The sequence below is a fragment of the Microtus pennsylvanicus genome, chromosome 8 (assembly GCF_037038515.1).
Source record: "Microtus pennsylvanicus isolate mMicPen1 chromosome 8, mMicPen1.hap1, whole genome shotgun sequence".
NCBI lineage: Eukaryota > Metazoa > Chordata > Mammalia > Rodentia > Cricetidae > Microtus > Microtus pennsylvanicus.
This window is the reverse complement of record NC_134586.1, coordinates 3,029,381-3,046,337: the sequence shown is the minus strand read 5'-3', so window position 1 is coordinate 3,046,337 and position 16,957 is coordinate 3,029,381. Positions and strand designations below refer to the sequence as shown.

The 16,957-nt window shown below is 46.8% G+C and overlaps 1 protein-coding gene across 18 annotated transcripts in view; it reads left to right on the top strand.

Moving 5' to 3' along the window:
* Ppfibp1 (PPFIB scaffold protein 1) overlaps positions 1-16,957 on the top strand; it is a 144,003-nt gene that overhangs the window by 79,008 nt on the left and 48,038 nt on the right. For all 18 annotated transcript variants that reach the window (XM_075982260.1, XM_075982258.1, XM_075982243.1 and 15 more), the window contains exons 3-4: positions 9,660-9,757; positions 10,894-11,099. In XM_075982260.1, coding sequence (XP_075838375.1) covers positions 9,694-9,757; positions 10,894-11,099 — 270 coding nt within the window. In that variant the 5' untranslated portion in view covers positions 9,660-9,693. The remainder of the gene's footprint in view (positions 1-9,659; positions 9,758-10,893; positions 11,100-16,957) is intronic.

The window sequence follows — 16,957 nt, the reverse complement described above, 5'->3', positions numbered from 1 at the left end:
TAAGAACAAAATCTAGGTCAATGACTTAAGACCTAACAGGAGCCAAGTCCATGGTACATTTACCGTCCTTTTGTATGTGACTCCCGGCAGTGACCAACGAATAACCGTATTTTGATGGAAAGACAGCTCTTACTAATTTATCCTCGTCAGGGATCGACACAGTAAGCCTAGTATGAACTTCTGGAAGTGATGTCAGAGTCCCTAAGAAGCTCACTGTAGAAGATACTGGACCTGGTGAGCAAGCAATCTAGAGATGATTTAAAGCATATGACAGGATTGGATAGGTTCTATACAAACACCACATCTTCGATAGGGGACTCAGCAGCTGCAGGGGTGGAGGTGGGGCGGGGTTTTCCCATGACGCAGAGCCTGGTCCAGGCAGGGAGAAAACAGTACGTGGGACAGTATGAAAGGGCAGGGTGTGTCCAGAGGGCAGGTCGTACAGCTGTATGGGGAAAGGCAGAGGTGATGACCCATGCATACTGTGCAGTTTGGGTTAGAATACAGGTAGGTGGCCCTAGTCAGGACGTAGCAGTGGACAAGTTCTTGCTCCATCAGGGAGATGCATACCTGAGTACTGATCGGTAGAAAGGAACGTTCCTATCCCAGATCCGCCATTTATCCCGCTTACTCACATCTGCTTTTCAATAACAGCAGAGTCCTTTTATTCAGGGGGAGAAAGAGCTCGTCTTACCGCGTAGATCTTTCCATTAGTTCCATCCTGGCTGCCACTCTTAAATATTAATAGCCCAGAGCCAGGACAGGATTTCTCAGTTTTTTTCCATTGGCCTGTTTCCCCTCGCTGCTGCCGTCATCCCAGCGTGTCCCAGTTTGGCCCCTCCATCTTTTGTGGCGTGTCATCTTAGCCATCATAGGAGTGATGCACGTGAAGGCGCCATTGCCGTGCTCCTTTCCTCTCGCCTCCCGTTCTCCACCAGAGCATGTGTGTCTGCGTGTGTGCTTATATGGGTGGTTAGAATCACGAGTATCTTATGATCTGGTTTGTAAATGTTCGGGGAGCTCTTAGAGTGCTTGTGTTTATGACAGGGAAGGAACCTGTGTAGGACAGTATGTCATGGCTGGAAGTGCTTGAAAATCCTGGAGCTCGAAGGTCTGGGGAGCAGTGAAATACTTTCGTTACAGAAATCTCCAGCGTGCATACAGATGTGTAGTCAGAACAGTGGGATGTACTGTACTACAACACTCCAGCATGCAGACAGGCGTTGTAGTCAGACCAGTAGGGTGTACATACACTTCTCAGCAACTATAGTCAAGCCTGGCTCTGGTTCATGCATTTCATCCCCATCTGCTTTAGTGTAGGAATTCCAGATGTTGTACCACGTCACCCATGAATGTTTGGGTGCTCATTTCTGAGAAATTAGGATTCAGAAATGAACTGAAGTAGAGTTATTGATAACTTTCTAATAATTCTTTAATGCGAATGTAGTGTGTTCCAAACTCTAAGGTCAGCAGTATTACACTACTTTTGCAGTTTGACCAAGTTTAAGCCCTTGGCATTAAATATCACCTCTGCCATGAAGACCCCAACCTTTCTGTTTTCTCCACCTCTGCTACCCCTAACAGCCTTCCGCCCGCATCTCCCACTCCCTTCCTCTTTATCTAGTTCCATTAAAACATGCTGGAGATGAAAAGTTTGAGTGGATAGAGAGAATCTGTGGTGGCAGGTATGTTACAGACAATCAGGAAACAAGCTGCAAGCCTAGACGGTGGCATATGCCTGCAATCCCAGCATTTGGGAGGCTGAGGCAGGAGGATTGTGAGTTTAAGGCCAGTCTGGGCTTTGTTCCAGGGTAGCATAGGCTCCCTAACCAGATCCTGTCTCAAAATCAAAGTGGAGGGGGCAGTTATATGTTTTAGACATGAAGACTTAGGGAAAGAATTTTCAAGCCGAAACCTTAGTTTCTTCTTCAGAACGGTTATTTTTGGATTGGAAGTCAGTAGCATGTGGGAAGGGGAATTCTGCTCTATTTGCCTTGGTGGCCAGTTCCCATCCTGTCCCTCCTGCTAGTACCACCTCTGTAGCTGGCTGGGAAGCCTGGGGCTTCCCCTGGCCTTCTGCTAGAGCAGAGGGAGAATTTGCATTTCTAGGAAGCTTCCTGCTGCTGCTGCCCACAAACCACAGATCAGGTAGTTGGTCCTTCCCACTTCCCCTCGGTAATTCTGCTTTGAAGATGGCTTATCTTTGCTGAGCTCCAGTTGCTGTAGACTCCTGGCTGAGCGTCCTGAGAGGAGCATCTGTTAAGAAGTGTGCGGTAATTGATGTAAAAGTGTATTCTGTTTGCATGACAATCGCGTGCTGAGGTGTTCCACCAACCGCTCTGAATGTGTGTGAACATCCTCCTTCAGGGGATTTGTTTTCTCCTTTAAATCTTATTCTTAAAACAGAGTTGTGTCTGTCTCTGGCAAGAATTCCAAGGTCACTTTCACTGCAGATGTTTTGGATAAAGTCAGCCGGAGAGTTCTTACCAGAACTCAACACAGGCTTGGTAATTTTCATACAGCCTTTCTTTTCTTCTTCACGTGAACACCGGGACTCCTGGCCTGACCTAAAACATCAGCCAGGCTGCAGCCCCGCAAAAACAAACAAAACATACTGTGGTTTTCTGCCAAGCCTTGAGCCACCACACCCATTGCTGGAACTTTCCTGGTATTTTATCCTGTTGGAGTCTGTCCTGTGTCACTGACCGGGCCTAAAATTAGACTTCTAAAAAGTGTATTTCTGTTGAATCACTTTTGTGTGTGTGGTGGTGGGAGGTCCCGTGTTATAATATATAAATATTGTTCTTAGAAATTACTTTTAAGATTTTTCTAAATTCATACTTATTAATATAGTCCCATTGTGCTAGGAGACCCCTACTCTGGACTTGTGAATGGTCTTGCACTGTAGCTTACGTTACCTGGCATGGAAGGAGCTTCTCCCTGTGAACTGTAACTTTGAACCCAAACACTTCTTTGCTGTGTGATTGTGTTTCCTGATGCCTTTCCCTTCAGCAAGTGCTTAAAGGAGCGAGCATACTGTAGCCACTTGTAGCTTAGAGGCAAATTTGCTACCTTATGAGGGTTATGATGGTGACATTTTAATGTCTAAGTGGCTTCGTCAGCTCAGAAGAAAATGATGGTTCATGCTTGTAATCCCAGGCTGGGGAAACTGAGGCAGGGAAATTGAAATCCTGAGGCCCATCTGGGCTGCAGAGTGAGACCTCACTTTGCAGGTAAGCAAAGAATGAGCCCATGGCCTTTCATTCTGGGCCTCAGGTGCGTAAGGTTGGATGATTCCAGGGTGTTAATGTGGGTCCATGTAGGTGCTACTTTTATTTATCCATCTATATATTTAGTTCATTTAAAAATGTGATTTTAGCCAGGGGGTGGGGCGCACACCTTTAATTCCAGCACTTGGGAGGTAGAACCATGTGGACCTCTGTGAGTTTCAGGCCAGCCTGGTCTATAGAGTGAGTTCCAGGACAGCCAGACACAGAGAAACCCTGTCTTGAGAAACAAAAACAAAAGGTAATTTTATTTCTAGTCTCTAGTGATCATTTTCATTTTGAATTTTTTAAAAGTAAAAAAAATTTTTTGAGTGTGTATTTTGTGGGGCTATGTGCACCTGTTGAGTGCAGGTGCCCTTGGAGACCAGAAGAGGGCGAGAGATCTCCTCTGGTTGGGAGGCGTCTGATGTGGGTACTGGAACCTAACCCTGGTCTTCTGCAAGAGTAGCATGTGCTTTTTATTGCTGAACTGCCTCTCCCACCCTCAGATCTTTAGAATTAGAGTGAAATTTGCATATAAATGTGTGTGTTTTCCCATCTTCAAAGTAGGACACTTAATGTCGGATTCCCCTCTGTATGCTGTGAATGCCACTGGTTAATAAAGGAACTGCTTTGGACCTATAGCAGGGCAGAACTTAGATAGTTGGAGAAACTAAACTGAATGCTGGGAGAAAGGAGGCGGTGCCAGGGAGGAGTCATGGAGCTGCTGCTGGAGACAGATGCATTGAAACTTTGCTGGAAGGCCACGACCTCATGGTGATACTTAGATTTATGGAGATGGGTTAAATTAAGATGTAAGAGTTAGCCAATAAGAAGCTAGAGTGAATGGGCCAAACAGTGATTTAAATAATATAGTTTCTGTGTGATTATTTCAGAAGTCTGGGCTGCTGGAACAAACAAGCGGCTTCCTTACAACAGACACTAATTTAGAAAATAATCCTAAGAAAGATTGCTAGATGCATGGGATGGGAAGAAAAGATTTATTTCAACTTACACTTCCCAGTCATAGTCCTCTGTGAAGGAAAGTCTGTATAGGAACTTGAGGTAGAAACCACGAAGGACAGTTGCTTGCTGGCTCAGTCACTGGCTCATGCTTAACCCAGGTCCAATAGTACGATTCTTTTTTTTTTTTAATTATTTTACTGGTGTTTTAGCCTGTATGTATATCTGTGTGAAGGTGCTGGATCCTAGAGGTACAGACAGTTGTAAGCTGCCGTATGGATGCTGGGAATTGAACCCGGGTTCTCTAGAAGAGCAGCCACTGAGCCCCAATAATAGAATTCTTAATACCTAATGAATCTGTTGTCTGCCTTGGTGAATATGAAAATTGTAAAACTTTGTATAACCACCCAAGCTATGGATCATAGAGTTCCCCAATTCTTCATCTATCCATTTGTTATAGGTAATTATTTCACTTTCTGTAAGATGCAGCTTGCTCACAGACTTCATCTTAAAGGACTCATGATGGTCATCTGTGTCTGCTTTCTTGCACTAGAATGTTGCTCACTATTCCTTGTCAGTCAAATCGTAATTTCCATTGTGTCAGAATAATATCCCATTATATTAATTAGTTGCTGGAGGGATCTCTGGAAATCTTCCTCAAAAATTTTTTTTGAGTACATAAAATATTTTTCAGAGCATAGAGCTTTCTAAAATGTTTTTATTTAGCATTTCCACTTTTAAAAACTCTCCAGCTGAGCCATGAAAATTAACATAGCTTTATCAACACATGCTGTCTAAACTGGACTGCATCTTAAATAGCTCCTCCGTGGGCAAAGAAGCATTTATTAGATATACTTGGTAGCATCTAGCTGTTTTCTCTGAGCTTTCCAGCAGTCCTTTAAAACCCATTTGAAATTTAGAGGTATATTTTGTGGTTTTGCATCTGTGCTTTTATGACAGCTCCTTGGTTTAGGGGTATGATTCTTGTTTAGCATGTGAGAGATCCCTGACTCACATCCCAGATGAGCCCTCCTCTGTACACCTGAGGTTTTGTCAGAAGTAAGTAGATACACAAAGTATGTTAGAATGATGCATCTATGTCTCGGGGTAATGAATGTAGCATGCAGACTTTTGAAGAATGTGTTGTAAACAGAGACTACACATTCATTTTCCAGTGACCCAGACCTGAATAATCACACAGAAACTGTTTTAATTACAACACCGTTTGGCCTGTTAGCTCAGGCTTCTTACTAACTAGCTCTTACAACTTACATTACCCCATAATTCTTATCTATGCCACATGGCTCAGTACCTTTTCTTAGTGAGGCATTCTCATCTTGCTTCCTCTGTGTCTAGGTGGCGACCGCAGACTGAGTCTTTCTTCTTCCCAGAATTCTCTTAATTTGGTCGCCCCAATTATACTTCCTGCATAGCTACTGGCCAATCAGCATTTTATGAAACCAATATGGATGACAAATCTTTACAGAGCACAAGAGCATTATCCCACAGCAGTGTATGATCTGCATTTGGGCATTTTGTTCTATAACTTGAGTTAGTCCAAGATGGAATTGCTCAAACCTTCTGTATTAGGGTCTAGCCACCCTTGCCTGACATCCCAACAGAAAGGAGGAAAAATGAGACCTGGGGTAAAAAAAAAATGGTATAATAGTTACATTCAGTCCTTAATAATCACCTTAAATATAAATGAGCTAAATTTGTGTGGTTCTTCCTTAATTCTGCCAGTTTTTGCTTTGTGTATTTTAAAGCTTCCATACTAAGTTGTAAAAACATCTCTACTCATTATGACTTCTTGGCAAACTAACTCTTAACACTGTTAACTCTACCTGGCAGGTATAGTGGTCTACATCTGTAGTCCCCGCTACCCTGGAGGCAAAGTCAGGAGGACCAGTTTGAGCCAGCTTGCTCCCCTTACCCATCACTCCCCACCCTCACCTCTGCATACCTGTCTTTCTGTCTCCCCCGCCCTCCTCCCCCACTGCCCTATATTTCCAGACCACACTGTGTTTTTACTGCAGTGGGGATGGTGGGTGGAGTATGACTGGGCATGCCCACAGGGAGCTTAGGAATCTCACTGTGGTAGGATCTCCCTTTGCCCAGTCCAGCCTACCTTTAGTCTCTCCTTACTTTCTTCAGAGCTGTTTCTATATTTCATTTAGCATCCAGTTCGCTCCACATATTCAGCCTGCCAATGACCAGAATTGGAATTCCCCATTGATAATTTTAGTAATCTGATAGCCATTTTACTATCCTGTAGCCTTAGCCCCCTTTTCCCTTTTGCATAGTTAAATGGACTGTGTATTTATTTCTAATATATGTATGTATATATAATTAATACATATTTGCAGTATACATACTAGTTAACACACACATACACACATAATTGCGTAGGACAGTTTAATTGCCTTAACCTTTGTAAAATACGTTGCTGAGAGTTTGGGGAGCCTTTGTGTTTACTCTTCGACTGTACACATTACACTGCCGTCAGGCTGTTCACACCCTCACGTCACACTGTCCTGGTCATGTGTAACAGTTTATCCCTCCTCGTTGTGAGGAGTGCTGGGTTGTTCCTTTGTTCCTGTAAAAAAATAAACCTGTATAGATATTTACTATGCCACATTTTATTATTAACGAAGGGATGGGTTTCGTGAATTGGAAACTTGTAAAAAGCTGACCCTTCTCCATGGTGACAGCTGTGGTCCAGGGGGTCTCAGCCCTCCGTGTCACAGCACTCAGTGGGCTCCTGGCAAGGATGCAGGCCGGATGCCCTTCCCCACCACCCTGGGAAAGCACTGGGTTGTTGCTTTGCTTAGCTTTGTTCTGGTGCAGCTGCCGACCAAACTCAGGGCTCATGCTTGTCAGACAGCACCCAGCACGGAGCTGCGGTTCCCAGCCCCAAACGCTGCTGTGTCCATACAGATGGAACTGCTCTCAAAGATGTGTTTGTTCTTCTGGCTCAGCGAGACCGTGGCCATTTTTCTTTTTCTTTTCGTTATTTTTTTTTTTGATTGATTTTGGTGAGCATGTTTTTCTGATGTAGGCATTAATTTTGTTTTTTGTTTTGTTTATTTTGGTTGTTATTGTTGAACTAATATTCCCACATTTTTAGGGGAGCGAGCCTCATGTGTGTTTCTGTCTTGTATGTACATATTGAAAGAGAGAGAAAGAGTATGTAGTTTAAAAGATGGCCAGTTGTGTGTGTGTGTGTATGTATATATATAATTTCTATTTTTAAAAGGAAAAGGAACGGAGCCCACTTGATTATGAAGCTTAGGGCGTGCACACACCCTTCTGCTTAATCCTTTCTGCTCTGAGTTGTAACATTTGAGTTTTCTAGTTGGTGTCATTGTTAAGATTGTCCACCACCTCTGTTCCTCTGTTGTCTGTGCCCACCGAAGGCTAGGAGTAAATTTTATTTATTTGTTTGTTTGTTTATTTGTTTTGAGGCAGGGTTTCCAGGCTGGCCTTGATCTCAGAGATTGCCTGCCTCAGGGATTGAAGAGATAATGCCACCACACCTGGCCACATGAGTAAACTCTTAAAACCTTTAGGTTATAATGTAGCTCCTTGGCTGTATGCCTGTAGTTGGGTATTACTGTGCTAATTATTTTTACATAAAACAATAGTGAAATTTTATACCTTCTGAAGTAAGATTCTAGAGTTCTTAAAATTATAAATCTGAATATGGTATACCAGAACTTTGAAGTATTTTACCTATCAAATAAATACTTGTTTTTATTGTAAGTTAGTAATAAAACAAAACAAAAATAGCATTTCAGAGTTGTGCGGAATTTTGTTAGAAAAAGTGGACCATAGAGAGCTGATTCTGAAGCTGATAGCAGACCTATAAATATCGTTATGAACACAGAGTGGTGCGTGAGGTCTGGGTGCTTGGAAACAGAGGGCAAAGGTTTCCCTAGAGCGGCATGCCCTTCACGTCTTCATTGTTTACTCCACCACCGTGTCGACAGCATGACGGCAGCTTCATCTCGGCCTGCTGGGAGAATCTGTGTGGGTGCTGGCACCAAAAATGCCACAAAGAATGTGAAAATCACGTGTAGTGACCATTCTGCTGCTGGCCAGTGCTCTGATAAACGCACTTTCTCTTGATCTTTCAGCCCGTGAAACCATGTGCATGCACCTTTCCCAGTGCTCGAGAGACAGAGGTGGGAGGATCTCTGAGTTAGAGGCCAGGCATTGCCAGTTCCAGGCTAGGTGGGGCTTCATAGTGAGACCCGACTCAGTAGATAACCGACCAGTAAGTCCGTGGTAGACGGTGATGCCACTTCAGAGTAAGTTTCCCGCCAAGGTGTGACCAGATAGACAGAAATGCAGCCTGCAGTGGACGGCACACAGATCTTTGTTAAAACTTCTGTATTTGTTTTCCACAAAAGTTTCAAACACTACCAGTCCTCTTTTATAAAACGGAAAAGCTAACTCATTTTACTGAGTAGTTGTAGTGGTTAAAAGTTTCAGATAATGGGGCTGTAGCTCAGTTGAGCGTGTTTGCCTGGCACACCCAGCCCTGGATTTGAGCCGTAGTACCGTGAAACAGAAACAAAATCCAAGGTTTGTGGATGATTTATGTACACAGTGGGGAGCTGCTACACCCACTCAGTAATGGTACCTATTGGCACATTAAAAAGTGTGTGTGTGTGCGTGTGTATTGCAGTACAGTTAATTCACTGCAGATCGGAAGTGTTTGGAAAAGACACATTCCTATTGATGATGTGCAGACTTGTTTTCTTATCATTTGACCCACAAAGAATGCAGGGTACCATCTAGTTACAAGGCACTTTTATTGGGTTAAATACTGTTAAGTAATCTTGAGATACTTCAAAGTCCTCTGTGCAAATACTGTGCAGTTTTATATAAGGAACTTGAATACCCAGGGGAGTCTGCACCCTCCTGGCCTCAGCAGCCTTCCATGGATACCCTTATGTCCTTCAGTCTGTTTGCACCGTCCTGACCCTCAGCAGCTTTCCATAATACCCTGTGTCCTTCAGTCTGTCTGCACCCTCCTGGCCTCAGCAGCCTTCCGTAGTACCCCTGTGTCCTTCACAGGGACCTGGAACTCTGAAGGGTGGTGTGGATACCATCCTACCAGACTACGTTGTACAGTTTGGGGGAACTGAACCCAAAGCCTGGTACATTAGGCAAACACTTTGTCACCAAACTTTGCTCCCAGCTCTCTGCTGGACTCTGAACAACCTCGAGTGGATGATCCCAATCTTCTCTTATTACCTGGTGCTGGTGTGCAGGTGATTTAGGGCTCCAGTTCATTCAGCTCCACGCTGCTTCTGACATCCTGTGATTGCTAAGTGGAGTTATCGCCTGAAGTAGAATTAATAAACCTGGCATGCGTCGCTCACAGTGTGCGGTGCTAACGTTGTGGTCTTCTGTCCTCCCCAGGTAAAGCTGGAGTTTGCCCCTGACAGACCGGACGATGATGACCGACGCTAGCGACATGCTGGCCGCCGCGCTGGAGCAGATGGACGGGATCATAGCAGGTAACCCACGCGGCACAGCCCGACCCGCACTCACCGTCCCCTGCTCCCTCTCTACGGGCTCTCTTGAGTGCTTCCCGGACCCCCAGGTTTTCCCCTTTGGTCCTGCTTCTCCAACTCTGCCAGTTCCACCCCCACCCAGGCTTCTCATCAAGCTACAGCCTCCCACATACTAGAATTACAGACCACCATACTTTTTTTCTGGGACAGGGTCTTTCTGTGTAGTCCGGCTGACCTGGAACTCACTATGTAGACCAGGGTGGCTTCTTAATTACAGAGCTCAGTCTGCCTCTGCTTCCCTAGTACGGGGATTAAAGGTGCACCCATGTGGTTAGAACACCGATTTTGAAAACCAATGTTGACTAGAAGTTTGGTGCTGGGCTATAAACAGAATGACCGAGGACACACTTATACGCAGATGCTCACACACACAGAGATACATGCAGCTCATGGAGTGTAGTAAGAAACGGCGGGCCACTTCCTGCCACCCGGCTAGCTTTACCTGAAATAATTACACGGAAGCTGTATTCTTTTAAACACTGCCTGGTCCATTAGTTCCAGCCTCTTATTGGCTAGCTCTTACATTTCTAATATTCTGTGTAGCCCACGAGGTGGCTTACCAGGAAAGATCTTAACCTGCGTCTCTCCGGAGTGGGAGATTCATGACGCCTGCCTGACTCGGCTTCTTTCTCCCAGCATTCTGTTCTGTTTACTTTGCCTACCTAATTTTCTGTCCTATCAAAGGCCAAGAAGTTTCTTTATTAGTTAACTAATTAAAGCAACAGATAGATACAAGACCCACCTCCATCAATGGAGCATTACCTCTTACGCACATACTCAGCTTCAGGGAACTCCAAGACTTCGTGTCTCAAATTAATGCTCTGAGAGTCATGAGTCCACCTGAACTGGTCATCCACCTCTTTCTTACCTCCTCCTGAGCCTGTGTTCCTTCTCCTTCTGTCCCCGCAGCTGGCATTTTTGGTAGGCATCACACCATTACATGATTGAATTATTTTGTCCTTTCCCTGTTCGTTGTGATCATTGCTGGTGACCAGACTGGTTTATCTTTTTCAGGTGTGGTATTTTACCTAACATAAATCCGATTGCTCTTTCTGTTTTTTTTTTTTTTTCAAAACCAGGTTCCAAAGCCTTGGAATATTCCAACGGGATTTTTGATTGCCAGTCTCCCACCTCCCCGTTCATGGGCAGCTTGCGAGCTTTACACCTTGTGGAAGACCTGCGTGGACTGTTGGAGATGATGGAAACAGATGAGAAGGAAGGGCTGAGATGCCAGATCCCAGACTCAACGGCAGAGACGCTTGTCGAGTGGCTTCAGAGTCAGATGGTAGGCTTCTGCACTTTCCGTCTCTGCGCTGCCATCTTCTGTGTGTATTCCAAAACCCAGAGCGTGGACTAGCCGATCAAACAACAGAAAACAAAACAGAAACAAAGTAATAATAGTAAAAAACCTTGCAAGGCAGAATCTAAGACCAAATGCCTCTTACCGCTAAAGATAGCTTAAAAATTCCCCTATTTCATTTTATGGGTGTGAATATTTTGCGTGCATATATGTCTGTGTACTAAGTACATGCAATTGCCTGTAAGCCCAGAAGAAGGTATCAGATTGTATGTGAGCCACCTTGTGGGTGCTGAAAATCGAACCCTCCTCTGAGAAAGACAGGTCATGTAACTCTTAACCTCCCATCTCCCCTATAGATGATTTTTGAAAAGGCACTGTATTGCACAGGTGCCAACAGTTGCCCAGGTCCACCTCTGAAAGTGGACTGGCTTTTAGGCTATTCAGATGTCCTGGTGATGTCTTGAAGCTAATGTTTCTGTGAGGAGGAGAACCTTGCAGGAGCAGGTGCTCTCTCAGTAACAATAAGGTGGGACCACCTGTGAAGAACTCAGTGGCTATTCCAAACAGGAAGTATGGTTAGTGAACTCTTGAGAAAGCAGCAAAGGTTTGTAGCTATAATTGAGGGAAAGTGCCATCTAGTGGGTTGTGACCATATGTCACCTCCGCTTCTGTTAACTCTTACTCTGGCTTGAAATGGGAGTCCTGTGTGAAAGGTGAGTTCTCTTTCTTGACATCCTTCCCTGCACTGCTGATGTGGACATCATGGTAAATATCACATCTGGTACATGCTGAGCACAGAAAGTCTAAAGAACAGCACAAAGACAGATGCCCATGAGAAGATAGGGAGGGTGACATAGTGCATGCACACGCTTGTGACTTGGTTACATTGTTACGTGCACACGCTTGTGACTTGTTTGCATTGTTATGTGCACACGCTTGTGACTTGTTTGCATTGTTATGTGCACACGCTTGTGACTTGGTTGCATTGTTATGTGCACACGCTTGTGACTTGGTTGCATTGTTATGTGCACACGCTTGTGACTTGGTTGCATTGTTACGTGCTTATGCTTGTGACTTGGTCTCATTGTTATAAGAACTAATGAAGACTGCACGAAAGGACTAAGGTCCGTCTGGCAAACTGGAGGACAGAGCTGCCGGGTCTGAGAGTCTGAATGCACCCATTGCCAAAACATTTCATACAGCGTTGCACAGATTCTGGAGCCCTAGCCAGTCCAGACCTGAGCCTGGCAGTCTTGGTTCCACCCAGTGTGTACCAGTGAAACCATCTTTCAGGATTAGAGGGGTCAGAGACGGTTCACTTTTAGAAACAGATGCTGTCTGCATGGGACTTAACACTTGCCCTGGGAGAGACCTCGCAGGGATAAGAGTTCAGGTTTGCTGCTTTCTTTGGGAGTAGCTTAGTGCTCTGAAACTTGTTGTTCCTGGCACATTGCTCAGACTGTTCCTGCTTTCTGTGTCTTTAGTTCAGCACACAGTGAGAAAGGAATTTATTACTGGCAAAGGAGGCCGTCAGTGGCAGCCATGGCTAAGAAGACCTGTAGATAATTGACTTGTGTTCAGAGCACTTCTGTTAACACATGCCTGTTGGTCTGTTGAGTGTTTCTGAGATCTGAGGAGGGAGAGGGCTTGGTCCTCAGTGGTATTGTTAAGACCTACAGGCAGTGTTAACAATACTCTGCCTCGGGTGCAGTGAGGTGCCCCTCCTGCCTCCCCTCTGCACTGGCCACCCTGGGGTGCAGTGAGGTGCCCCTCCCACCTCCGCTCTGCACTGGCCACCCTGGGGTGCAGTGAGGTGCCCCTCCCGCCTCCCCTCTGCACTGGCCACCCTGGGGTGCAGTGGAGGTGCCCCTCCCGCCTCCGCTCTGCACTGGCCACCCCGGGGTGCAGTGAGGTGCCCCTCCCGCCTCCGCTCTGCACTGGCCACCCCGGGGTGCAGTGAGGTGCCCCTCCCGCCTCCGCTCTGCACTGGCCACCCCGGGATGCAGTGAGGTGCCCCTCCCGCCTCCCCTCTGCACTGGCCACCCCGGGGTGCAGTGGAGGTGCCTCTCCCGCCTCCGCTCTGCACTGGCCACCCCGGGGTGCAGTGGAGGTGCCCCTCCCGCCTCCGCTCTGCACTGGCCACCCCGGGGTGCAGTGAGGTGCCCCTCCCACCTCCCCTCTGCACTGGCCACCCCGGGGTGCAGTGGGGGTGCTCCTCCTGCCTCCCCTCTGCACTGGCCACCCCGGGGTGCAGTGGAGGTGCCTCTCCCGCCTCCGCTCTGCACTGGCCACCCCGGGGTGCAGTGGAGGTGCCTCTCTCGCCTCCCCTCTGCACTGGCCACCCCGGGGTGCAGTGGAGGTGCCCCTCCCGCCTCTGCTCTGCACTGGTCACCTCATCTTGAGGACTCTGCTGACATGGTTACTGTGATTGGGGTAGTACTCTTGAGGGGTTCCCAGAAGCCCCAGGACAGTTGCTTTAATGTTAGCTGGGGTGTCTCTGTGTCCTGCTGTGTAACACAGGTGACTAAGATTACTTACAGGACTCAGGCTTAAGAGGGGCCTTGTTTGCCGAGGTCTGAGAAAACATCCCCAGGCCCACATGAAAAGAGGGGCCTTGGGGAGAGCAGCTGAGCAGCCCTGCGGGAGTCTGGCCACTGGAATTCCACGGACTCTGAGACCAGCCGGCAAGACTAGCCCGGCGGTCCAGAGAGAGCACATCTCACAGATGAAGTCTCAATTATACACATTTGCATTTTTTACCCTTAAAAAATGTGACTTGGGATTGCTATTTTTATTTTTGAAATGTAGAAATAATATAGGTCTCTATGACGGTTGCTTAACGTATCAGAAGCTGGCCGGTAATGCCTCATTTCTATGTTCTGCCTCACAGGTTAGAATCCTTGATTTGCAGACATTAAATTAGTATTTCGCTTATTTCCTTGAAAACGGAATTTTTGTAGCTTCTACCGACTGTGAGATTGCCTCGTAACCAGAACAACAAAAGCGTGAGACTCTCTCCCAGCAGTCCACCCCTGCACCTGCTCTTCCGCGCAGGGTCCTGATCCTCAGATGCCTGGGTTAGGAAAAGCATTGTGAGAATATTCCAGGGCAAATTAGACCTAAGATAAAGAGAAACGATGTGTCTGGCTCAGATACATTCTTCTATTTGCTGCCTTAAATCTAGGGGTTGGCTGGTCAGGGGTGGTGCACACCTTTGATTGCAGCACTAGGGAGGCAAAGGCAGGCAGAGTTTGAGGCCAGCCGGCTGGTCTGCAGATCAAGTCCCAGGACAGCCAGGGCTACACAGAGAAACCATGTCTTGAGAAGAAAAAATCTAGGGCTTGATAGACACACAATCCTCCATTAGAATAGTTGTGTATCACACTGTAACGTTTCATTTTATAATGGGATTCTGTTCTGCCTCAGGAACTAAGCAAGTTTCTTATTGGATATATCCCCCCGCCCCACACACACACCAGCTACAGGAGACTGAGTGCTGGATCATACATGTCTTCACTCTTGAGGAGCATAGAGTTGGAGAAACACAAGACAGACCCGTGCTCACACACTGTGTCCCTTCTATTAGCACGTGTTTTCTGTTATCCAGTTCCCTTTGTGTGTGTGTTCGAGCCTGGATGCCCTAGGCAGGCCTCAGGTTCTCATTCCTTCTCCTGAGAGCTGACGTTACAGGCAGGTATCCAGCTGGCAATTATGCGCAATAATTGGGAGGCTTCAGCAATTAGTAAAGGAGTAACCTGGATCCTTCGGGAAAGCAAAGGTGCTGCAGACCCGGCGGAGTGATAATTACGGGCACAGATGCCCACTGCACTAACGTGAAGATTAGCATCTCTTAGAGGACTCCCAAGCTGCCCACTGCTGGGCGTGAAGAAGACAGTAATTGCTTAATTGGAGTCATTAACAAGTGACTGTAAAGTACCATGGGAACCAGAAGTGAACTGCTAGGATGATCAGTAAGGGTTCCTCATGGTGGAGCCAGTTCCTTTACCTCTGTGGGAAGGCAGCCTATGAGGTTCTCAGTCTGTGAGAACTACGCTGCCTGCCAGGCTCAGGGAGGAGTGCCCCGCCCGTGTTAGCTCAGGCCGCTCACAGTTCCCTTTACCCATGACGACATGGAGACACAGAGCTTAAGATACTCGTCTAGGAGTTAAACCCACCTTAGTTTTCAGGTTCGCCCATCACTGCCTTCCTCCCACAGGCAGCAACTTCCTTTACTTGTTACTGGGCCCATTTCTCATTTGCGGTTGGGGATTTGCCAGGATTCTGTGTGTCTTTGATACCTCTTGCTGTAACAGACTACTTCACAGTAACAACCTAAAGACGGAGGGTTTATTTTAGCTCAGGATTTATGAAGGGATCCAGTGCACTTGTGTGAAACTCGTGGCGACGGGGGTGTGAGGCTGCTGGTCACATGGTCAGCTGCTAGGAAGCAGAGGGATGACAGGAAGTGGGGCTGGGTTACAGGACTCCAGGTCCTCCTCCAGGGTCCCACTTCTTCCAGTGACTTCCAAGCCTAAAAAAATTCCACATCCTTCTGAATAGCACCACCAGCTGGGAGCCTGGAGGTGGGGACACTTGAAACTGACGCTGTAGCATTGTGTTCTTCAGCCCCGTGACACTGACTTTTATCTCAAGGGTGGTTTTATTTAGTTACAGAATCACCATTTTAGCCGTTGGAAGCGTGCAGTGCAGAAGGGCTAAGCGAGCCCACACAGGCACAGACTGCATCCTTCCTCGACCTGAGCAGGTCTTTCCACCTTGAAATCTCCACGTCTGTGCTGTTAGATGCCATCCCATGCGCTCTGTTGTCTTTCTGTGTCTGAGAGTTTAACCGTTCTAGACACCCTACTAAGAAACAGTGAAAAGGGAAGAGTGAATCCCGGCTAAACTACGTATATACGTACACCCCCATTTAATATATTGACATACACCCTGACTTGTGAAATACTCGGTGGAGAAGTCATGAAATTATAAGTGTCTTCCTGTTGGACTCTCAGTGCTGCACCAGGTGCACTGTGACAGGGAGGTGGTGGCTTCTTCAGGCTCCTGACTGTTCCTCCCATGGCCACTTCTTCATGCCTTGTCCTTTGCCTTTTGTCCTCTTTACCTCTTCCTCCCCTCCCCCTCCTCCTTCCTCCCTTCCTCCCTCCCTCCCTCTTTCTCTTTCTCTCCTTCCTTCTTCTCTCTCTCCCTTCTTCCATGCCCCCTTCCCTTTCTCTCCCTTCCTTCCCTCCCTCCCTCCTTCCCTTCCCTTCCCCTTCCTTCCTTCCTCCCTTCCTTCCTTCCTTCCTTCCTTCCTCCCTCCCTCCCTTCTTCCCTCCCTCCCTTCCTTCCTTCCTTCCTTCCTTCCTTCCTTCCTTCCTTCCTTCCTTCCTTCCTTCCTTCCTTCCTTCCTTCCTCTCCATGTGCCTGAGAGAAAGCATTGACTTGGTTTGGAAGGTTTGGGATGGACGAAGGAACAGGCAGAGTGAGTTAGGCCTGAATAAGTCGAGAATGAAAACTCTATGCTCTCTCGATCCATGGGTACTGTATTTTGTTACTGTTGGAATGTTATTGACGCAATGGAATCTTTGTTAGTTCTGTAAAGTGTTTGTCATTTTCTGGATTCTTCAAGTTAAAATGTCAAATATGAGGACAGACTATAACTTAAAACAAAAACCACAAACAACCATCCACCCGGCAGGACACCCCGAGCCCCTTCCCGTCTTGTAAATGCACGGGGCACTTGCCCGTGTGTGAAGCAGCTCTCGTTACCGTTATCCTGTGCCCGCTGCACTCGGCGCTGCTCGGGGCCTGGGGAGCACAGTGGAAACCAATTTCCCCGA